This window comes from Bos indicus x Bos taurus, chromosome 12 (genome assembly GCF_003369695.1).
Source record: "Bos indicus x Bos taurus breed Angus x Brahman F1 hybrid chromosome 12, Bos_hybrid_MaternalHap_v2.0, whole genome shotgun sequence".
Classification (NCBI taxonomy): Eukaryota; Metazoa; Chordata; class Mammalia; order Artiodactyla; family Bovidae; genus Bos; species Bos indicus x Bos taurus.
The window spans coordinates 54135667-54160858 of record NC_040087.1 but is presented as its reverse complement, the minus strand read 5'-3'; the positions used below and the strand labels follow the sequence as shown (position 1 = coordinate 54160858).

Below are 25192 nucleotides of genomic sequence, written 5' to 3'. Positions count from 1 at the left end.
TTGTAAAGTTCCACCTAGTACCTTAATGGAAGTAAGTAACAGCGAATAGAACAATTGAGGCAGGAATCAAATTTATCTGACCACTCAGGAGAAATGAAGGTAATTTGTTTAGGATGCTGATAGAAAGGCTCTCTCTTTTGATGCTATGTCATTTCCCTATCTGGGGTTGAATCAGTTCTAAATGGACAGAATTGGTTGAATCAGTTCTAAATAGAATTAAAAACACAACAAATACTTCCCTTATTTCTAGCTAGGGGTTTTAAGTCTGAAAATTTTGGATAATAACAAACTACTTGAGAATTAAGGGCTGGAGGAATCCCTAGGTCATTAGTATATCAATAGTGTTTTGCCATAAATCGAGTAATTTTGGACAAAACTAAGCCTCCGGAAGTCTCAGTGCGTTAGATGAGACCATCCCGTTCTTCCCAATCTTGTCCACAGCACAGCATATCCAGAATACAGTACTGCAGAACCCTGGGGACAAAAGGAGGAGGCAGCACAGCGCAGCACACCTGTAACCCCCTGATCGCCTGTGTCCCAACACAGCCGAGCGGATGCTCTCAAGAAAGCGCTCCAGTAGCAGTGTCGTTCCAGCCGACGGGCCACGCCGTCTGGTATAGAGTTCGAGCTGCTGAAGTTCCTGCGGATTCTGAAGTCAACAGCCTTTCCCTCCTAGTAAAGAAATAAAGTCTTTACTCCTTAGCAAGACCAAAGCGTGGAAAAGCACAAGGCCCACAAGCCAGGCAAACAAGCAAGACTCGCCACACTTGCCCAGCGTGCACTCCGGGAGGAAAAAAAAAAAAAACAACCAACTTACGTCTCTTCCCAGCAGGCTCCGGGAGTCACCGCGAGATTTCATCAATTCTCGCGAGATTTGTCGGCAGCCATCTTCTTGGGGGTGCTGGGAGCCGGGAAGACCCCCCGAATCGTTCCCATTCAGCTGCCCTTCGTTTTCGCTTTCTTCACTTTTTCCTCTTCTGCGTTGCCAGCAAGCACCTGGTTTCAGGGCTGAGGGCAAGCCCGTGTTTAGGCGCGTGTCGCGCTCTGGTCCAGGAAGATTGGCTGGGGTGGAGGGAAGGGGGAGGGCCCGGGCAAACCGTTGCTGCCTCAGCCGGGGCCGGGGTCCGGGGAGGGGGAGCCCTTGGCACCCCGTGGACTCGCGGCCTACGGCGGTCCCCGCGGAGCTGTTCGCCGATCCGGGCTCGCGGGAACCTGCCACCGGCGCCTCCCACCGCGGCCCACGCGGGCGGCGCGCGGAGTAGGGGGCGGGGGCAGCGGCGGCTGTAGCGGCCGCGACCTGGGCGGGCGGAGGAGTGTGACGGGCCTCGGGGCCGCTGTGGATGGTTTCTAAAATGATCATTGAAAACTTCGAGGCACTCAAGTCCTGGCTCAGCAAGACTCTCGAGCCCATGTGAGTATTCGGGAGCTATTTTACTTGCAGGGATGGAAGGGGGAGATAGGTGAACTCCCAGTTGCCTTAAGTGCCTGCCGTGGAGGCCGAAGCGGTGAACTGAGGTCCCAGGCTCTGTGTTTTCGCCTCCTCCGCCACCTTCGTTCCCAGGTTCAGAATACGCCTGGGAGCCTGAGCTGATTTACCTCATCGCTGAGTTGGTTTTTAAACCGATGGCTCTCCTGTTGTTTTCCCGTTATTTGTAGACCGACCCCAGCCTAAACACACAACTCGTTATTTGTCGAGGGCCCCCAGGTCGGTTTCTTTTGGCGAACTCGTGCATGATCTGTTCAGTAGACTGTTTTACTTAGCTTTTTTTTAAATGAAGTGAACAGCTCTTTTTAGGGATGTAGAACAGTTCTCGCCCAGCCCACTCATGTTTTACCTAAATACCGTCTCTGAAAGAAAGGCCGTGTCTACCATGTGCTGTCTGGCTCTTAACTGATTGAAAATGTTAACAGGTGCTAAGGTGCCCAGTAAAATTTCCCTTTCTCATCTCTGCACGTTTGTTCGCTTGGAGGAAGAAAATGCAATCTAACCATATGGACTGTTTGGCAGTTTTAAGTAGAATCCTATAGGTGTACTCGTGTGTGTGTGTGTGTTGGGGGGGGGGGGGTGGTGGTTCGAAGTGCTGAAATGTCTTAGATTGGAAAAATTGAATTTTAAGGGTTTACCTTTTAATACATAAAAAATATGGGCCAAGTGTTTTGATCAAAATTGATTTACAATAAACAATTTAAAGTGCAATGCAGAATATCCACTTATTTAATAGATTTATTAAACGCCTTCTATGTACTGTGGGAGGCATTGGGGCCAGAGTTTTTAAATTCCAAAATCGACAAGGCATAATAGAAAAGTAAATAAGCTAACTTCAGGTAGTAAAGAGTCGTGACAGTAATACTAGAGATCATGTAAAATAGTGTCAACAAGGCCTCTCAGAGGAGGTGACAGTGCAGCAACACCTGAGGAGGAGAAGGAACTGTGTGAAAGTCTGGGAAGACAATGTTCCTTCCAGAAGGAACGACCAGTGCAAAGGCCCTGTAGCGGAAATGATCATGGTTCGATGGGGAAGAGAAAGGCTGTTGTGGCTGCAGGGAATCTTGTGAAGGGGGAACAAAAGGAAAGTTGTGAAGTTGGAGAAGTAGGAAGGGGCCAAATAATGTAGAATCTTCTAGGCTATAGTCAAGAGCTAAGATTTTACTTAAAATCTAATGGGAAGACATTAGATGATTTAAAGCAGGCAGAGATTGACTTTGTTTTAAAACTCCGCCTACTTTGTAGAGATTATGGGATCAAGAATAGAAATAAGGGGACCATGCTGAAGGAAGTTGTAGGCCAAGCTGTAGATGTTTGCGTTAGAGTGAGAGTGGAGACAAATATGTTTAATAAATAGATCTGGTGGGACTTGTTGCTGGTTTGGATGTGAGAGATAAGGGAAAGGAAGATCAAGGGTGACTGATGACTAAGAAGTTAGTCTAAGCAACTGAATGTGTGTTGGTTGAGGAGGCTTGGAGAGAACAGTTTGAGGGGAGAAGGGTGGTTAATTTTAACCAGTAAGTAGAAAGTGTTTGTTAAAATACATCTAAGTGAGATGTGAAATAGGTAGTTGGGTATGCGTCTAGAACTCAAGCCAAGAGTGGAAATACTTGCATTCATGCAGGTAGTATTTAAAGTCACGAGACTGGGAAGTTTCTGAGGAAGAACGTGTAAATAAGGAAAAGAAGAGAGTTCAGGTCTGAGGTTGGAAGAAAAGTGGGATGTATGTCACTAATGAAAGAGATGTATAACAAAAGAGGAAGGTTGTCACCTTGGTGGGATACTGCATAATGGAGAAAATGAAGACAGAGGGGCCCTTATGTTGGCAAGGTAGAAGTCATTGGTGAACTTGTTGAAAAGTTTCACTGGAGCAGGATGGTGCAGATAGAAGCCCTGTTTCAATGGGTTGGAGAGAGTGGGCAGCAGTAGAGTATAGTTGTTGAGACCGTGGAGCCAGAATGGCTGCCTTTGAATTCTGTCTCTGCCACTCACCTGCTGTATGATATTGGGTAAGTAACTTAGCTCAGAGCCTCCGCTTCCTCGTGTGTGAGAGGGAGGAAATAATGAATATGTATTAAGAAAATCTTTGAACACTGTCTGGTTTGTAATTAGCACTCAGTAAATGTTAGGTGAACAGAAAACTTAGAATGTTTTGCGTTAAAATAGCATTCCCTTGTATAAGCCTGCAGTTCTCAAATTACTTAGTTTTATTACCATTTTTTCTTCTTATTGAAGAGAAGATTATTTATAGCTGATTAGTGTGTTTGCTTGTAATTTTTTTTCGTAGTTTTAATAAAGCACATTCAGATATCATGTAGCATACTCAGATGACTGTAGCCCTGCAGTCTTCACTGCTGGAATAAGGCACTACTTGTAGAACCTAGACAGTGGGAGGAGCTGGGATTGGTCCTTTTGTAAAGTACACTGCTGTGGTAAAATTGAACGCGTATCCAAGTTCTTGTCCCTTTAACTGCACTTCAGGGGAATTCTTTTAGATGACTTTTAAAGCTGATTCCAGTTATTTAAGACCTATGGTTTCTAACCTTGGTTTTGTGAAACTTTAAGATGTGTTTATTATCTAAAGAGACTTTTTCTTTTTTTTTTTTGGCCAAATTTGAGGCATCTATTTGAGGCAGGACCATACGAAGATAGAACTTGAAATTTGTATAGAACTTTTAACTTATTTGTGCTAGTAAAGTATCTCATGGTTTTGGACCTGCCTTGTAGTTTAAATGTATTAATTCAGTAAGTATTTATTGAGCACTTAATGTCCTCTGTGCTAAGCAGTGTGTTAAGATATGGGTGAAACGGTAGGAAACATGACATGAAATGACCATCTTCGTATCGTTTACCAGGGAAGACAGATGTTAAACAAGTAACTATAAGACTGGTGAGCATGATGAATCCAGAGTGCTATGAAAATATATGTCTGGAACATCTGGAAAGACTTTTGTTGCCTGACAGTATTTCATCTCAACAAGGAAGGATGAGTAGTTTGTTGGGGCAAAAGGATGGGAATGGAGAGTTGTAACAGCAAGGTTTTTGATGGCAGATCGTATGATGACCCTATAGTGAAGGAAGGAAAGGTGAAAAAAAGAGCCAGGGGAACCATAGCGGCAGATAGCTCCTGAGACAGGAGCCAGATTGCACGAGACTGTTGAGTCATGTTAAGGATTTGGGATGTCATTGAAGGATAGTGGGAAGCCAGTGAAGGGTTTTTGGGGGAGGAGAGTTTTCAGATGGACATTTGGGGGGATGGGGTGGGGAGTCAACCTGGTTGCAGTTTCAACATGAAATAGAAGTTGGTAAATCTGTATTTTATTTGATTATAAGGTCTGTAGGTATATCAGGATTCCAAGTTTTCTTTTTCATAATTTATTGAAAATATATGTGTTAAAATTATCATCTTGAAATACTTGATGTTTTTGTTCTCCAAAACATTTGCTTAGTCATACATGCTTATAATAAAATAAAATAGATGTTGGTCTTTCCTGTATCATTGATTTCTTTTTCATAACATTAAGCTCTCTTTTGATGTTTTTTTGTTTTTTAAACAAAAGACTTTGTGCTGTATTTTAAAACTTTTTGTGAGTTTACATATCACTAAATGTGATTTAATAAAATCATGGATTATTTTCAGTTTAAGGGAAACCTCAAGATCTAATCAAACCCCTTGCTGCTGCTGCTGCTAAGTTGCTTCAGTTGTGTCCAACTCTGTGCAACCCCGTAGACGGCAGCCCACCAGGCTCCCCCGTCCCTGGGACTCTCCAGGCAAGAACACTGGAGTGGGTTGCCATTTCCTTCTCCAATGCATGAGAATGAAAAGTGAAAGTGAAGTCGCTCGGTTGTGTCCGACTCTTAGCGACCCCATGGACTGCGGCCCATCAGGCTCCTCCGTCCATGGGATTTTCCAGGCAAGAGTGCTGGAGTAGGGTGCCATTGCCTTCTCCAATCAAACCCCTTAGTTTTTCCAAAAATAAAATTGAGAGAGACTTAATGACATGCCCAAGTTTTGTTGAACTTAGTAGTGAAGAGCAGAATGCCTCATTTTGTGCTGCTACTAGGTCGTGCTGTGGAGGTACCGTTGTGTAGTGGAAAGAAAACATTTTTGTGTCCACATAGACCAGTGTTCAGATCTCTCAGCTCTGCCAACAGGCAAGTGAACCTCCCTTTTCCTTGTTAGTATGATAGGAAGAATTATACCTATTTCTGTAGGTGAAAGAATTAAATGAGACATATTTTTAAGATCCCAGCCCCTTCCCTCCAACTCCCAGGAGAGAGAGAGAGAGAGAGAGAGAGAGAGAGAGATAAGCAGTGAAAAAAGCATTTACCCAAAGGGAATGTTCTGAAATACAAAGAGTACCTGCTGTGCAATCTGGGGAGCTCAGTCTTACAGGCAGGCATTATTTCAGTCTACTTAGGTTTCTTTCACTCATTTTGACCTTTTCTTCCTCTTTTATATCTAACCAAATTTTTAGCTTAAAGTTTAAGACAAATATGGTATTTAATGCCTAACTTTTAGCAACAGTTACCGGGGGAAAACATATTAAATAAGTTATCTGCTCTCAAGTCCAAGGTATTTTAAAGCTATATTATCTACTGCTAACAACATAGAAAACAGACCAGATTACAACAGCTGTGACGAGTCAAATAAATTTGATAAGGTTCACAGATGCTACAGTAATAAGGAAGATATAAGTACAACAGTTACACTGTATTGATCTTAAATACCAGTTTGATTAAACACAGGTTACATTGCTATTATTGCTACTGTTAACATTTGTATACATTGTTAAACCTTTGTATTACTTTCAAGTTCTATGAGGTAAATACTCCTCCATTTTGCAAGTGATGACACCTGAGGTACTGAAGCATGAAGTTAAGATACTTGCCCAGAGTCACACATCTTACGTGTGACTGAACAGTGATTTAGACTCAATGTTTTGACTCTGGAGCCTTGTTCTTAGCTTACTACAACATAATGCAGTGTATCCTTTCCTACTCCTCTATGTGTGCCTCTGTATGTGTACTTTTTTTTACTATTAGATTTTTGTAGTAGTAGCTGCTATTGTGGAGAAGGCAATGGCATCCCACTCCAGTACTCTTGCCTGGAAAATCCCATGGACGGAAGAGCTTGGTGGGCTGCAGTCCATGGGGTTGCTCAGAGTCTGACACGACTGAAGCGACTTAGCAGCAGCAGCAGCAGTAACTGCTATTGTAAAGGAACAAAGTTCTTAGGCATTGTGATTATCAGTGCTTTAGAGTCTAAGACAGAAACCTAGAGTTTTGTAGTCATTTCTCCTTTACCCACACTTAGTATTATACCTTTCTCACCACATTAAAATATATTTTTGTTTTATAGGGAGAACTGAAAGGTGATCTTTTTGTTTCTGAATTTTATTTACTCTTCCCCTCCTTTGATCTTTCATTTTCTGCAGACCCTTTTGGGTATAGTCAGTCTCTAATTCCTTAAGCTCAGCAAAAACCAAAACGAATTAAATCCTACTTCTAGTCGTTTTCACACTAGCTTTCTTTTCCTGTCACTGTTCAATCTTGCAATAGTAGTCAGCCTTTACTTTTTCACCCATTTGTCCCCAACCATTTACTTCTTAACGCCTTAACAGTAGTTTATACTCATGTGCAACCGAAATTGCTTACCCCAGTGTTACCATTGAGTTTGTTTATTAAATGTAAAGACTTATAGAAATTTTAGTTCTTTGACCTCTGTGTATGACATTAGACAGTGTTGATAGCTGCTTTTTTTTTTTTCTTTAAACTTCTCATGACTTAGATCCCTAATATTTTGGTTCTCTTTCTCACAAATCAGTCCTATCTCCTTAAGCTCTTTTTCCTGCCTTTGAATTGTATTTTTCTTTGTTCTGTTCCCATTGAGTCTTTTTTCTTAATCATTACCACTCCTGACCCTTTATTCACATTCATTCCTATGGATGGTTTCTATTGTAATACGTGCCAGTGATTTTAAAAACTGTGTATGTGTGTGTATGTTGTAGTTGCTTTGAAAGTTTGATTAAAGACTCCCTTCCTCAGGATATTGCATATACATATTTGAATTTGAGAGCTTTTTCAAGAGTACCTGTAAGCATTTATTTTTCTCATAGGTATGTCTAGGCTTAATTGCTTCAAAGTTTTATACTCTGAAACTCTGATTGCTAGCTCTGTGCCTGCTCCTTTTCACCTGAACTTCAAACCACTGTATGTTTCTGAAAATAAAATATTCACTTATTTCTGTTTCATTTTTCCAAATTATTTGGGCTTGCACTTGTATTTTTTTGGCTTCTCCCTCCATTCCTTTCCCCCAATTCAGTTAGTCATTGGGTTCTGTCTTTTTATTTTAATAATTCTTACTAATGACAGCGGTCAGTAGGGAACCCTGCACTCCTTATCTAAACCACTGCAGTTTGCTTTCTAACATACCTCCCTATCTCCAGTCTTTTTCTCGTTTGGAGTTCTTTTGGCCTGGATACCCAGCTTTTTTATTGTATTGTGTGATCAAAATCTTCAGCACTTCTAAATAATCAATTGCATACTTCTTAACTTGACTTTTAGAACTCTAATGTCTGTTTCAAATTATCTTTCCAGTTTATATCTTCCTACTTTTTACGTTATAAGTCTTAATTTCAACAAAAGCTGAACTTTACATTCTGATTCCCTATCACACAGTTTATACTGTCCTTTTCCCCCCAACGTTATATAGAAGGTAACATTCGTTGAGTCCTTACTATTTGCTAACGTTTGTGCATTCATTGCGTGTGAGCTGGGTTCTGTTATCCCAATTTTAAAGATGAAGAAGAAATTGACTCTTAGGAAGTTTAAGTAATATACTTCATTCATGGCTAATAAATGATAAGAGACAGGATTAATGACAAGACATTTCTATTCCAGAGTTTTGCTGTGTATTGTGATGTAATGCCTATCTTGGTTTCTTTGATATACGTTGAAATCAAAGGTCCATTGCAATTCCAGTTCATCCAGAAAGCCATTTATCTGTCCAGTTGAAATCAGTGACTTCCATGAGGCTCCTCTCTTAGTGCTAGTTTGCATAGTTTTTTGAAACTCATCATTTGCAGACTTGTTCAGTAGTTAATTCTTTTGTTTTACTGTTCTTATTAGAGTCTAAGGTCCTTGAAAATAAACTCAAAATGTTAAGTGTTCTCCTGGATAGCACCCAGCACAGTGCCTCGTGGCGGGTGTACACCTGGGTTTCAAATGCATTAGTTGAAATTTCTACTTTGTGCACCCATGATCTAAGGAGAGAGAAAGGCATTTGTATAAAACTGTTTCGGAAAAGCAGATATGTGAGCACTTTGAAGATTTACTAAGCTCTGGGTCTGTTTCACTTTATTTTTACCTTACAGCACTTTCAAATTAACTAAAGACTCTGATTTTTCTTTTTTTTTTTTAAGAGGGAAAGGACACAGAAATATTAGCACGTACTCATTAAAGTGTGTGAATGCTGCTATATGCAAGATTTCTTAGCTCCATAGAGCTGCACAAAAAATTATGGTAATTCTAGTCTGATGAATTTTATAGCTATATTGGCTAAAATATTTTTCATGACTTTCTTATCACATTTTACTGCTGCAGTCTTAATTGATTTTTCCATCTGAGTGATGAATAGTTAAAATGCATTTAGCATTTACTGTTTTAGCAATTCCTTTTTTTGGCTTACAGTGTTTTTAAATGAATTATTTTATATGCATAAGTCCAGGTATAGGGATAGTATTAGTAACAAAATGGAAAATAATATTTTCCAGTGTTTGGTATGTTTGTGTTGAGAATGACCAAAACTTGAGCTAAGTGTAGGCTTTTAGGAATTTTTCTTCCTCCTGCTTCCTTACTCCCCAGGAATGAGTGGATGGTAAATGCTTCCTGCTGAAGTTATTCACTACCTTCCTACTACTTTGTTTCTGTGGCAAAGTCTTTTTCAGTTTACAGGTGGTAACTTCTGAAATAGGTAAAAGTTTATTTTTAACTTGAGGTTATATTTAGTATTTTGTGTGTGTGTAAAAGATGTAGTAATTGGAGATACGTTACTCGTTGGTTCTTTCTGACATATTCTGTGTGTGTGTTCAGTCACTTGTACAAATATGTTATATATATTTTTCTTCTCCTTTTTTCTATAATTGGAGGTCATTCAATATAATACGTAAGAGACACCCCCCCCCCTTTTTCAGGTTGCATAGTATTTTAATGTAATGGGTATACCATAGTTTATTTAACCATCGTTTATTGATTTGCTGAACAGATAGAGCCATAGTGTATGTATTTATCATGTGTCAGTTTGTAATTAACATAAACAGATCAGTTGCATAAGTTTTGACAGTTACATATACCTATGTAATCACCATATAAAACAGGATCTAGAACTTTGTCTGGAAAATTCTCTAGTGCCTCTTTCTGAGTTTTTCTTTCTAGCAAGACATCCACTCTGATGTTGGCATTATGAATATGACTGCTGTGAATATTCTTAATTGAGTAGTTGTGGAAGTATTTTCTTCTGGGGGAGGGGTAAATACCTAGAGGCGTATTTGCTAGGTCATAGGGTAGCTGCATGTTTTCTATTATAAGAAACTTCTAAAGTGGTTGAACTATATCGCATTGCTACCTGTGATTTGTGAGAGTTCCAGTTGCTTCATATCCTCAGCATTATTTAGTATTATTAAGGTTTTTTTTCATTGTTGTTGTTTTTAAACCTTTATAGTATAAAATGACATCTTACCTTTTTTGGACTGACAGTTTAATTCTCTTTATGGTTTTAATTTGCATTTTCCTGATGAGTAATACTATTGAGGACCTTTTCATGTGTTTATTGACTGTCACATCTTTTGTAAAGTGGCTGAAGTGAAGTGAAATGAGAGTCTCTCAGTCATGTCTGACTCTTTGCAATCCCAGGACTGTATGCGGTATAGTCCATGGAATTCTCCAGGCCAGAATACTGGAGTGGGTAGCATTTCCCTTCTCCAAGGGATCTAACTCAGGGATCAAACCCAGGTCTCTTGCATTGCAGGCGGATTCTTTACTAGCTGGACCACAAGGGAAGCCCGTGGCTAAGTCTTACTTATTTTTAAAATTGGGCTATCTTATTGCCAATTGCTGCTGCTGCTGCTGCTGCTGCTAAGTCGCTTCAGTCGTGTTCGACTCTGTTCGACCCCGTAGACGGCAGCCCACCAGGGTCCCCCGTCCCTGGGATTCTCCAGGCAAGAACACTGGAGTGGGTTGCCATTTCCTTCTCCAGTGCATGAAAGTGAAAAGTGAAAGTGAAGTCACTCAGTCGTGTCCGACTCTTTGCGATCCCGTGGACTGCAGCCTACCAGGCTCCTCTATCCATGGGATTTTCCAGGCAAGAGTACTGGAGTGGGGTGCCATTGCCTTCTCTGTGCCAATTGCTAGGAGCTCTTTATTCATGTAGAATACATGACCTACAGGTTTTTTCCCCTCCTTTGTGACTTGTGTGCAGTAGTCCCTCCTTATCTGTGGTTTTGCTTTCTGTGGTTTCAGTTACCTATGATGAGCTATGGTTTAAAAATATTAGATAGAAAATTTCAGAAATTAACAATTTATAAGTTTTAAGTTGCATGCTCTTATGAGTAACATGATAAAATCTCGCATTGTCCTGCCCAAGATGTGAATCATTCCTTTGTCCAGCATATCCCACTCGTTTGTCACTTAGTAACTGTCCCGGTTATCAGCTTTGCTCTTGTGATATTGCAGTGCTTGTGTTCAAGTAACTTATTTTGCTTAATTATGACTGCAGCACTCAAGATTAGTGACAGGCAGTTTGAATATATCAAAGAGAAGCCATAAAGTGCTTCCTTTAAACAAAAAGGTGGAAATTCTCAACTTAATAAGGAAAGAAAAAATTCGGTACTGAAGTTGCTGAGATTTATAGTAAGAATGAATCGTCTATCTCTGAAATTGTGAAAAAGGAGAAAAATTCTTTCTAGTTTTGCTGTCACACTTCAAAGTGCAAAAGTTTTGACAGCTGTGTGGTAAGTGCCTAAGATGGAAAAGGCCTTCAATTTGTACAATAACGTATTTTGAAAGGAGAAGAGAGAAAGCAACACTACACTCACGTGAATTTTGTTACAGTATATAGTTATAATTATTCTATTTTATTATTGTTGTTAATCTCTTACTGTCTCTCATTTATATACCTAATATGTTTATAGGTATGTGTGTATAAGTGGCGGGTAAAAAATCTGCCTGCAATGCAGGAGACGCACAGGAGACCTGGGTTCCATCCCTGGGTGGGGAAGATCCCCTGGAGAAGGAAATGGCAACCACTCCGGTATTCTTGGGTTTCCCAGGTGGTGCTAGTGGTAAAGAACCCACCTGCCAATGCAGGACACAGATGTGGATTTGATCCTTGGGTCGGGAAGGTCCTCTAGAGGAGGGCACGGCAACCCACTCCAGTATTCTTGCCTGGAGAATCCCATAGACAAAGGAGCCTGGTGGGCTACAGTCCCTAGGGTCTCAGAGTTGTACACAACTGAAGCGACTTAGCATGCATACATCCCTGTGTGGGAAAAAACTTAGTGTATAGTAGGGTGTATCTGTGGTTTCAAGCATCCACTGGGTGTTTTGAAATGTATTTCCACCGTGGATAAGGTGTGCGTGCAGTTACTCAGTCGTGTCTGACTCGTGATCTCGTGGACTGTAGGTCCCCAGGCTCCTCTGTCCATGGGATTTTCCAGGCAAGAACACTGGAGTGGGTTGCCATTTCCTTCTTCAGGGGTCTTCCCAAGCCAGGGATCAAACCCATGTCTCCAGCAGCGCAGGTGGATTCTTTACTACTGAGCCACCTGGGAAGCCCTGTGGATAAGGGGGGACTACTATATAATAATGTCATTTTGTGGGCAGAAATTTTTATTTTTATTAAGTCCAATTTATTTTTGTTTTATGGTTATGTCTAACAAGTCTTTATCTCCTCCAAGATCATAAAGACATTATATGTTCTAGAAATTTTCTGCCTTTTGGTAGGTTTAGGTCCATTCATCTCAAATAAATTTTTAAAATAATGTATATGGAGGCATTCAGACAAGCCACCTGTTCTTACTTGGCCCTGTAATAATTGTTTCTCTGCTCCAAACTCTGACATTTAGGCTTGTTTGGCCTACCTGTGTGTCCATCAGGCACACAAACTTGTGTTTATTAACAGTTTTGGCAAGCCAGCCCAGTAGTCTGTTTCAGTGGCAGATTGACTCTGCCCAGGAACAGCCTCTTCCCCGAGTCCCCAGCACCTGCCAGAGCTCATGTTGTTCTGGGGAACTCAGGAGGACTCTCCCTGACAGGGACTGGCTGCCCTGGCTCAAGGCTGTTTGGAGTCAAGAAACGAAAAACCAGAAGTGCATATGGAATGAGGTAGGGCCAGTGGCTCTTTTATCTGTTTTTAAAATAAGTATATTGTTAATTTTTCCATAAATGGTCCCTAAAAAAGACTTTCCTATTGGATGACTTGGCTTGTTGTTTGATAATTAACTGTACTTATAAGTCTGTTTCTGAACTCTGTCTTGGTCCACTGATATTTGGCATGTTGGTTGATAATTAACTGTATATATGAGTCTATTTCTGGACTCTGTCTTGGTCCAGTGATATGTATGTATTCTGATGCTTATACCACACGGTCTAAATAACTTTATAATTTTTGAAATCAGGTTATGTAAATCCTCCTAGTTTGTCCTTTTGAAAAATTGTCTCGGTTTTGCTGGATTCATTTCCCTATAAAGGTGAGAGTCAGTGTTTCAGTTTCTGCGAGAAGGCCTGTGTTGATTGTTGATAGGGATTGAGTTGAAAGTAGAGATCAATTTTAGAAGAAAGAGGATCATTTTTCAAGTTCTATTGTTATTTATAGAAATATGATATTTACATATTGACCTTGTATTTTGCAACTAAGTACCCTTATTATTTACAGTAGCTATTTTATAGATCCTTTGAAATTTATCAGTCATGTTATCTGTGATAGTTTTACATTCTGATTTTTTTTAAATTTTCATTTCTTGTATAGGTTAGGAACAATAGTGCAAGTTAAATTGAAGTGGTCTAAGAGTTGACATCCTTGTTTTGTCCAAGTCTTAGGGGAAAGAGACCTAGTGTTTCAGTATTAACTGATGTTAGTGCTAGGTTTTTTTATAATTGCCTTTTACCAGATTGAAGAAATTCTCTTCTGTTCTTAATTTGCAGAATGATTTGTCATGAAAAGGTAAAGAATTGCAAATCTTTGTCTACATTTATTGAAATGATCACGTGCTTTTCTCTCTTTTTCTGTTAATATTGTACGTTACATGGATTGGTTTTCAAATGTTAAGCCAACCTTGGATTTCTAAGATAAACCCTGCTTGGTCATGATGTAATTATCCTTTTTATGCATATTACTGGATTTGATTTGCTAATATTTTGTTAAGTTTTGCTTCTGTTTATGAGTGCTGTGTGTATTTTATTTTTTCTTTAAAATGTTAGATTTCACTGATGAAGCATCTGGGAATGAAGATTTAGTTGTGAAATGGATCTTTTATTACAAAATCAGTTTATTTACTAGGTATAGGTCTATTTAGGTATTCTGTTTCTTCTTGTGTCACTTTTGGTAATTTATGTTTCTCAAGGATTTTTCTCTTAAGTTGCTAGATTTATTGACACAGAGTTGTTTGCAGTGTTGCCTTATTATTCATATAATGACTAGAATCTATTTGATGCTTCCCCTCCTCTTTTAAAAATTATACCTGATTTTGGTAATATTACTTTTTTATTTTCTTGACCAATTTTGCTAATAGTTTATCAATTTTATTCATCTTTTGCCAAGAACAGTATTAGCTTTGATTGTTTTCTATTTTGGTGTTATATTTTTATCATTTCCTTTTTCTACTTAGAGTTTAATTTGCTGGCTTTTCCTTCTTTCTTCAGAGGAAAGCTTAGGCCATTGGTTTTATATTTTTCTTGTAGTTTTAAAAACTAGGGCCTGGAGGTAAAGCACAGGCAGGTATCCAGAATCTTGTTAATGCTGAGATTCTAGTTCTTATAAAAGGCAAGATCCTGCTAGTGATAAAAACTTTTTTTTTTAAAACAGCAATGTTGGACTATAATGTATCAGGTACTTCAAAATGTTGGTCACTGAACATCATGGCCACAAACCTTTAAAAACTGTTTCCATTTTATATAATTTGAGGTGTTGCATGGGAGTTCTAAATTGATCCATCATAATGTGAAATTCACTGTGTGATTCAAATGTAACAGTGCAAAATTGAATATAAAGGCATGCATAATCTTTCTCTTAGAAATCTAGAGGGGTTATGATTTCAAATATTGTGCAATTAGATTAAATCATAATGCAACAGTTTAAAAAAAAAAAAAAAGATGATCCTGATCATGCCCTCAAAAACATTTGAAGCCAGTGGTGAACTGAATCAAACTAAGTTTCTTACAAAACCCAAGCCATATCAGTTACAGAACAGTTGACTCCACTCTAGTGTCCTAGCAAAAGAAAGGACATACCCTTTACTGAAGGTAAATCTTATTTACTTGAGTCTCCACCTCAGTGTTCTTCTACACAAAATTTTCAGCTTAATGCAATAACAAGGAACACAAATAGTAAGAAAGTAAGATTCACTTGAGAAGAAATAGTCAATGGAGAGATGACTCAAGTATTAGAATTATTAGACAAAAACTTTAACTATGATAAAAATGCTGAAGAATTTATTTAAGCATTTGGAAAACAGGCACAAAGATATGGGGAACTTCAGTTAACACACAGAAGCTATTCAGAAGAATTTAATGGAGAAATCTAGAAATGAAAAGTATAGCTGAAATAAGCAGACTGGACACCATAGAAAAAAAAACAGCAGTGAACTTGAATGTAGGAAAATAGAAAATATCCAAGTCAAAGGGAGAAAAGTAATTTTAAAAGATACATCTGAGATCTGTAAGACAGTATCAAACAGTCTAAAATATAAGTTACTGAAGTCCTGGAAAAAGGGAAGAAAAATGAAGCAGAAAAAATGTTTGAAGACATAACAACCAAGGACTTTGCAAAATGGGTGAAAGACATTAAAACATAAATCCAAATTGGCAAAATCAAGCAGGATAAAATATGTGTGTGTAGTGTCTGTGCACACACTCACACACAGCTGTGGGCATTTCATGGTCACACACTGCTGACCAAATAAAAAGACTTTTAAAAGTAGTCAAAGAGAGAAAAAAGACAGATACTTTACATATAGGAAAACAAAGACTCAAATAGTGGCTAATTGCTTATCATCATCGATGAGGGACCGTGGCAATAGTATTATAAAACAGTGAAGTGTATACACACTCAATACTTACCAGCTAAAACCACAAGAGTAGTTGTGGAAGTAGGGAAGGAAAACTAGAAGAGATCTGCCAGGGCACTCCCAGCTTTCAACTAGCAAAGTCAAGAAGAATAGGAGGGCTGAGCAAACTCCTTTTAGGATTCCAGGTCTTCACAGAGTTGGTTGGTTACCCAACAAAAAGAAAAGGGAAGGAGCAAGAAAACAACTGCTTATATTCTTATCAATTTTCTGTTGCTTACTGGCAGTTTAAAAATTGATGTGGAAAAAGCACTTATAAAAATCTTCAGTTATAAATAAAAACATAAAAAAATAAACTGTCAGTGTGACCCTTGTATTTATACTATTTGATGATGGCTATAGTACCTACTGTACATTTTCAGAAAAGTTTTTTATAATAACAGATTGTGAAAGAGATCTCATTTTGAAGAGTTTCATAAATTTGTACTTACCAGTCTGTGAAGTATTTCAAGCACTTTTCTCAAATTGGATATGTTAAAGTTTTGAAACTTCTTAAGACATCGAGTGCCCCAAATTGGAAGAGCAGTTCTATGAGGAATTATGACTATTCATTATGCTTAGGAAAAGGTTTTTGACTCCAGCTAGCCTTTGTTGGTTTCAAATTAAGAAGGGATGAATCATGCCATAGTGAAGTGTATGGACATTTTGGGGACTAGGTTATAGGATACTGGGAGGGTTAATTAAAGTAACGGAGTAATTGGTCAGATCTTCTTTTAAGAATGAAACTATGATATTTAGAGATTTGATTAAGTTGTAACATTTTGGAGACAAGAAAGACTAAATAGCAATTTTTTAGTCTAGTTTTGAGAGTGAGTTGTAAAATGTCTAAGTTTGGACTTCCGCAGAAAGTAGGAAGATAGAAGTACTATTCTTTGAACATGTGTACTAATGAAATGAGGGCCATCTCAGCAGTCAGGGTATGGAAGAAAAAGCAGCCAGGAAGGACTTGTCAAAATGCTTGTGGACTTTTTTTTATTGACCTTTCTTGAGATCCATGACAGCTCTGAATTTGTTGGCACACTTTTATATTTGCTATAATTGGGTTTGATCTTAACTGAAAATTGTTTTTTGTGTGTTTTAGTTGATATACCCCTGATTAAGAATGCTATTACTTATTGTGGTGTTTAGTACAGTTCTTCACCAGTGTGATTGGTTCTAGGGAAAAGATAGACTTTGTTATCTAGTCTGAAACAGACAAGTACACCAATAGTAACATTTTAACAGTGATAGAAATATGTACAGATCTTGTTTCCTGGGAATTCAGGAAAAATATGTAAAATGTTTCTATTTAGTTATTCTTTATCTTTCCCAAGGCTCAAACCTTGCTCACCAGTTCAGAAGAGGGAGTTCTGTGGCTTTTGAAAAAGATCTAGAGGAACCATTTTGGATGTTTTTTTCAATTTTTTTTTTTCAGATTACATACTGAATTATTTTAAATTCAATTAAAGTAGGGGAGGTCGAGTGCAATGATGGTGAAAGCTTTTGTATCTTATTCCTAAAAAATGACCCACTTGGTCAGGTTATATGGTTCAGTGCCTTTGTTTTAAAAATGAGAAAGCGGAAGCCTAGAGAAATAAAATACTAACCCAGGATTACGTAATAAATGAATAAAGTAAGATAACACTAGAAATCTGAAAACCTGGGTTTTTGGAGTTCAGTGCTTTTCAATACCAGACTGCTTCAAGGAAAAGCTGACAGTTTGGCTTAGAAGAGAACATAGATTTGAAAGGGAATAGTGCTTAAAATATAGTAACTAAATTTTAACATCTTTTCAAAGGCAGTGGTGATAATAAGCATCTTATAATTTCACATTTTTAATCTGTTTTTTCATTAGTAGTGCATTTGCTTTGGTGTTTGCAGGTTAATGCTTTCTCACTTGTAATCATATTTATTTGTAATTATTTCTAATTTGGCAGAGCAGCTGTTCTCTCAGATAAGGAAACTGAAGCTTAGTTCTTTAGCTGTGAGATTTGTGAGGTGGAAAGTATCCCCTTTTTAGTGAAAAAAATTTCAGTGTGATTTGATAACAATATTAGAAAACTATTGTGGCAATATTAGAAAAAACCTAGAAGTCTATCATAAGCTACACAGTATTAGCCAGACTTTTTTTTTTTTTTTTAACATATGAGGGAGCAGGTAGTAAGAATTTAATTGAAAATAGAATGACAGAATTAGGTTTTTCAGATTTCTAGTCTTAGTGCTATTTCTTTTGGATAATTCTGCCCCTTCTTAGTCAGGGGAGAAAATGTTCCTTAGCCTCTGCTAGTACCTGAAGGGATGAAATGCTTTAGATCTGTTTTCTAACTAGGTAAATGGGAACCCACATATAAGTAGCTAAGAAGTGGCCTTTGGAAGCCAGAGCCCTTTCCCAGTGAATTTGATTCTTCCTCAGCTGTGAATTGAAATGTAAAACATTTAAGAAATAATGGAGTTTTGTTGAGGGGTGCCATATCAGCATTTCACCTGCAGTCTACTTCTCTTTTGAGAGAGAATTCTGTTAACATTAATTTGCTATTTGGGCTACTGCTTTTTGCACTGAAAAGTATGAAGTCTGACTCTTAGGGAGTTTGAAGACTGTCTTTGAATTAGACACTTGATACTTGATGAATAACTTCTAAAGCAGTGATTCTCAACTGTGTGACTCCTGGGATTTCCTGAGACCCTTCCATGAAGTCTATGAGGTCCCTATTTTTCCAATTGTATACCAGTTGAGGAGGTATTTTCTTCATATATTTCATATATGAAATATAGTTCATAGCATATTACGATGGATTAAATGTAAAAGATAAAAGAACCTGTCTATTATTTAAGCCAGGCATCAACGGTATTTGCCAAAAAAAAAGAAATATTATCAGTTTTACCAAAGTTTTATTTTCTTGTGGTAATATAACTGTATTCATAAAAAGTATAGGGTACAGATTTCGCCTGATTTCTGAAAACAGTGTTCCTGTGAAACTTTCCTTAAGCCAGAATGTCATGAAGTGAAGAAGTCATTACTTAAGGACACATCTTGTTAATGGGTGCACAGAATAAGTTGGAATAAAGCATAGATGCTCACAGACACAGTTCAGAGCACGGTGGCCTGATGCTGAGATGCCTAGTGTAGCTCCTGGGAGAGGATCTTCGCAGCCCCACTCTGTCTGCCCATGATAATAGCTACTTCTCTTCAACTTGCTACAAAACAAATGCTGGAGACTTGCAGCTTTTCAGCTTTTCTCATAAAAGTGAAAATCCTTTCCAAATTTCTTGTGGTTATTAGTTAGCAGTAAAAGTTTCACAAAATGACATAAAGCAAATTTTCAAAAAGTAGGGGGTATGTGTGTTAATTTCAGGTTATTCAATTAGTCATTGAGCTCTGTGCAGGGCTGCCCTGCAGTGGGGATATAGCTCAAATTAGAGAAAGTCAGTCATTTCCCAGAACCAATATGATGATGCTGTTGGAGAGGGGAGGCTGCTCTTGCTGTCAGAATAATGTAAGTTCAGGACTGCTCAGGGCCATTTTTGTTGCCACATGGAGAACGCCTGCCTCAAAATGAAGAAAATTCAAAGGAAAGCAGAATGGAAAGGAAGGGTCCTGGTAATAGCATTTAAACTCCTGGATCTAGCTGTGCCTACACTTGGACTTCCCACTTGTTTATATCCATAAGTTCCTCCTCTTGTTTACTCTTCCTGCCTCCTCCCAAGTATTTATGTTAAATTGTAATGGGTCTATTTAGTTATTTTAAGCTAAATAATGTAGAATTTTTTTCAGTTTTAAATTTTATTATGATAAATAATGGCATATAGAATCATTTTTAGTAAAAGCTCTTCTGGGTTCTCTCTAATGCGTAAAGTGTAAAAGGATTCTGAGACCAAAAATTTGAGAACCACTGCTCTCAAGGTAAGGAGGCATTCCTGCCATTTCTTGAGGGTAATATGAAAGAATGAAGGAACTAACTAAGTAGTTTTCAGCATTACAATTGCATGTTTTGTGATAAGTTTTTACCAGTGATGATAAGTGGTATGTGTGATAGTCATGGATGGATCATGTTTAGATATATATGCTTGCTGTGATGTTCATATTATTTTGTAGAATGAAGTGGGCATGTAATAATTCTAAATGAGTAACCTTTCCTGTAACTAATTACTACATGCAAATAATCTATTTTCCCTCTTTATTTGAATTGGATGAAGCTGTATAATAAACTATGGTAATCGAATTTTTCAATGTACATAGTCTGTTGCAGTGGAATTTGGGTTTTTAAAAGAGTAATTTGAAGTACAGAATATAGTTGCATGACTTTGATGCAAATTAGATATTTTTCTTGAATATAAAGTGAAAATTTGGTAGGAACAGACGTGGGTGTATATCCGTGTTCTAAAGTTACTGAGTTAACATATTTAAATTTAATTTTTAATTCCCACTGCCACCTCCAGTTCCTCCTTCTCAAGATTACTGAAAATGGAAGCTTGGGTTACATTTCATCAGTTATCTTCCACTGAATTTCTAAAGCCTCCAAGAAACTTGAAGAAAACGAAACCAACTACTCTTTGAAATATTGTACTGCAGTACAGTATTTTTTCACTTTACTGTCTCATTACTATTTCGAAAGTATTAATTACAAAATAAAAGCTAATATGATGATGATAGGATTAATTAGAGCCTTTATATTTGGGTTCTTTTTTAAAAATGTATAGTTGATTTACAGTGTTGTGTGCTGTGCCAGTCCCTGCTATATAGCAAAGTGACTGTTGATTCGTGTTTTTTGAAGTCTTTCTTAAGAAAATAAAGTTCTTTTGAGATTTTATTAAAAATGTGATCTTTTGCATTGCTTTGGCTTTTCCAGCTTATTTAGTACATGCCCAGATGTATTTAGTCCCCTGCCCAGATACAGCTGGAGGAGAATGAGCCTCTTAGATGTTCACCCCATGCTTTTCAGGGGCATTATTATTATTTATATCCTTAACAGAGTGTATTCAGAGATTGCTAAAGTTTTGTTTTTATGCCTTTAAAATCATTGATTTGAATGACTTCATAGTGGTCCGATGTTAATTTTAAATCCTTACAAAAGTGAGAGATCCAAATGTTTGTGAATGCTCACTTTGCTCCATCCTACTGGACTCCTGTCCCCTGTGTGTCAAGTAGATTCCCACCTGAGGTCTTTCCTGTTGGGTTCCTTCTTTTTTCTAGAAGAAGGATTTTTTTCTAGAAAGCCAAAAAAGCTTGCTTGTACTATGTTCTGTTCCCTATCTAACTTCAGATCCGTGTTTAAATACCCTTCCCTGATAATCTTACCTAGGATCTACTCATTCATTCCTTCTCCTTCCCTTTTCTTTCTCTTTTCCCCCTTCACTCCTTTTCTGTACTTTATTCCCTTATTGTTGTTTAGTCACTAAGTCATGTCTGACTCTTTGGGACCCCATGGACTATGCTGCCAGGCCCCTCTGTCCATAGGATTTTCCAGGCTGAAATACTGAAATGGGTTGCCATATCCTTTTCCTGCATTGGCAGGTGGATTCTTTACCTCTGAGCTAGCAGGGAAGCCCTGTATTCCCTTACCTTGCATTTTTTCTCTTCAGAACTCTTGTCTACTTGAGAATGCCTTGTTTGTATGTATGTATGGTCTGTCTGCTCCCTTCATCTCCAGTGAAATAAATTCTGTAAGGATAGGAACTTTATGGTTTTCAAATTTGTATCCCCAGGATTCTAGAATAGTACCTGACATTTTAGGTGCTTATTAAATATTTTTGAAAGGTGAATATGCTGTTAGAAGATAATCAATAAACTAAAGTTTTATTCTCAGAACTTTATAAAAATGGAAAAGAAAGGGCCCTGACAAGTGAGCTAATAATCTAGTGAAATTTGTACGTGTATTCTCTTTTTCTCTTTCTTTCAGTATTGTCTTAGTTACTGTTTTAGATGCAGAGGCTACATATATGAGTAAGAAGTTGTATTTTTGGATTTTGATATATTTTTGATGAAACTATATAGTTTATATTTTATCTATAGTGTAGTATAAAGTTGCTACTCATTTTTATAGATTTGAAAAGAATGCTGTATTATCTTTTTATATATCTACACAATACCCCATGAACAAATTAAACCTAAGGATTACACTCTTTGAGGTTTGTGAGGGATTTACTATCTAATTAATTTAGTGCTTGTCTGCCAGGGGCTGTTGAACTTAGGCTTGAAACCTTTCTAATGATAGAGAATTCACTTTCTTACAGGCAGTTTATTCAGCCTTTGGGAGGCCTTTGATTATTAAAAAATTCCGTCTCTATTTTAAACCAGAATCTCTTGCTTCCACTTACTGGTTCTAATTATATCCCATGGAGGATGTATTGAATAAAGGTGATCCTCCTTCTTTGTGATAGCCCTTCAATTATTTGAAAACCTACCAAGTTCACTCTGACATTTCAGTTTTCCAGGCCAAGAATCTCTAGCAAGCTATCTGATGATGATACACATTTCCATTCTGGTCAGTTTCTAAGAATGCTTGGGTTTGTTTATACACTTACAAAACGCGGCACCTAGAAGTGGGGGAAGCAGTGGCACTCCCTGCTGCACGGAGAGCGACACTGTTCCTCTCGAGGTCTCAGTTCTCAGTTGGTGTCATCCCATCTTGATGATCTGTTTTCCTTCATTTCACACGTTATCTCATTTGGCTTTTATCAGTTAAAGTACACGGTTGCTCCCTTTCATCTCCCACTCCTCAGTGCTGTTTTGTAGTTTCTTGTTTTGTGTTTTACGTGCTGCCCTCCCCTTCGCCCCTCCCTGACTCCTTCCCCACAGCAGACACACAGAAGATTGAAGTTGGAGCGCTCTGTGGTCAGAATTATACTTTATTGGCAGATTATGTTTTTGCTGGTCTTAGAAGTACTTACGAAACTTCATGGAAATTCAGCCTGTTTCTAAGTAGAAATGAATTTTATCACTGTTTCAGTATTATTGCTTTGTCCTTAACATTTTCAAAATGTGATTCTTTTTTTGTCTTTCCCTAATCTGAACGATTTTAGCCCCACTTTTCTTTCACATGCTTCCAGAATACTGGTAGTATAGCAGAGGGTAGACTGGCTCTGACAAGATATAGTGTCATTCAAATCACAAACCTATTGTCAGTAGCAGCAACTGGTAAAGTACCTCATGAACAGTCTTTGCTTACCATGGACACAGTTTTTAAAAATAACTTACCCGTTACTATCAGAATATAGTTTTCTTTTGATTCATAATTTAAATATTTTTACTTCATTAATTTTGCATAGTAGGTTATTATTGCTCTATGCTCAGATGAAGTAGCAGTGGTACTTTTAATTAAGACAAATAGTAACAAGAGCACATTGTTTGCCTTTTGTCCCTGACCCATGACATTCTGGTATATTAAACTTCTGTGTTCAGATTATTTTTTACTTAGCTGTAATTTGTAAGTACATACCTTCTTTTGTTTTTAAAAGTGTTGAAATAAATATGAAATGGCTTCCTATAGGACTTAAGAAAAATTACCTCCCAAATACATATTTCCTGTTTTGCTGTTAAATGTGAAATTGTAAACCTTACTTCTACTATGTAATTTGCAGTCTTAACATTTTAAAAAGTAATCTGCCTTTCAGACCGTTTTAAGTATTTTGCATTTTTTTGTATGGTTGTTGATTCATTATGATTGTTGTGACTTCTTAGATCTTGATTTGATTTGAATTGCTTCTAATAAAAGATTTTGAGCAAAAATTCAGGAATTCTATCTTGCTGTTTTATAAAACTGTAGTCTAGACTATAATCTAAAAAATCTTTCTCCACAGTTTTCACTGCTAACATTTTAATTCACTTAATAGTGTCCTGTTTAAAAAATAATGGAGGAAATGGAATAGATTTGATGTTTGGCTAAGAGAAATGTGAAGTGACAGTTATTAGAAAGGTCATTATTAAACTAAAAATTCGCCACAGCTATCAAACCAATAGTCAGATTATAGCATTGGACTCAGTGTAGAGACTCTGAATTTGTTCATTAACAGCAGTTGCAATAAAACAGTATAAGATAGTGATAGTATAATATATATATATATTTTACCACAGTAATTTCTGGTAAACTAAAGTGTGTTTAGCTTGATGCCTCGTTAGGTTAAGGTTTAGTTGATGGTGCTTATTCACGTTACCTAACATGAAGCCTGGTGGGCTGCCGTCCATGGGGTCGCACAGAGTCGGACACAACTGAAGTGACTTAGCAGCAGCAGCAGCAACATGAATAAGTATCATTTCATGGTCTCTCGTGCAGTTACCAGATTGCCAGTATAAGTGTGTCTGTAGGTACAGCGTGAGGTTATTGTCCCATTTCTTCATGCTTATTTCATCACAGATTTAAGTACTTTCATGCTCATTATGGTAAACATGAAAAAGCTAACTTACCACAAGTCATTTTGTCTGCATTTTTTAAATGGTTGGTTCAAATAAGTATATTAAATTTCAAAGAGAAAGTGCTTAAAAATCTCATGTACCATTGAAATGAATTTTTTTTCTTTCTATTTAGGTTGTAATCCACTTCAAGTCTTTGTGAATAAATGGAAATAGATCTATGAGAAAAGTGGATTTGGGATTACTAACAGATAACCTAAACTTAGCTTAGTAGCACAGCAGACGATCATCTCATGACATGTGTCATTCCTGTGGGTCAGAAATTTGGAGCAGGTTAGCTATGTAGTCTCTCGTGAGATTGTGCTCAAGTTGTTGGTCAGTGCTGCAGTCTTTTCAAGGTTCCACTGGGGCTGTAGAATCGGCTTCCATGTTCATTAACATGTGGCTACTGGCGAGAGACCTCAGTCCACCCTGGGGGGTCCTCATTTCATAGCCACATGGTACTCTCCATACCTGCTTGAGTATCCTTGAAGCATAGCAGCTGATTTCTGTAGAATAAATGATTCCAGAAAAAGAACAAAGAGTATGCCATTGTGTCTTTTATGACCTAGATGATGTCTGACCTCAGAAGTCAGACACTGTCACTTCTGCCATGTTCTGATTGTTTAGAAGCAAGGCACTAAATTGAGCCTACTCTCCAAAGGGTAGGGAATTTGGCTCTGCCTTTTGAAGGGAAGACTGAAAAGTTTGGACAGTCACCAGAGCCATGTACTGTAGGGAGTCTTCACAGCATATCATAAATGTACTGGTTCCTTAATAGAGCAGTTCTCAATTCTGATACTGTATCAGACTTGTACAGCTTTTATAAAATAAATGAAGCAAAATTGCAGATGGTTGTATTAGACCTGTTGATTCACTTGCAGTCAGATTTTCCGTAAGTGTTACTACTGTGCACCCAGAGTTGTTCACTGTCTTTAAGATGTGCTTTTTGATTCAGTGATGTGTTACTGCTATACTTCTGTAGAACTGTTACATTCCAGG

The 25192-nt window shown here is 37.8% G+C and overlaps 1 protein-coding gene across 19 annotated transcripts in view; it reads left to right on the top strand.

Annotated features, from left to right (window-relative positions):
• Positions 1–860: 860 nt before the first annotated feature.
• The window catches only part of RBM26 (RNA binding motif protein 26), an 83111-nt gene continuing 58779 nt past the window's right edge, over positions 861–25192 (top strand). For 17 of the 19 annotated variants that reach the window (XM_027557775.1, XM_027557774.1, XM_027557764.1 and 14 more), the window contains exon 1: positions 878–1411. In XM_027557775.1, the coding sequence (XP_027413576.1) occupies positions 1341–1411 (71 nt within the window). In that variant the 5' untranslated portion in view covers positions 878–1340. Of the gene's footprint in view, positions 1412–12421; positions 12869–25192 lie in introns of those variants that run through there. The other 2 variants (XM_027557772.1, XM_027557773.1) reach the window with 2 other exon arrangements.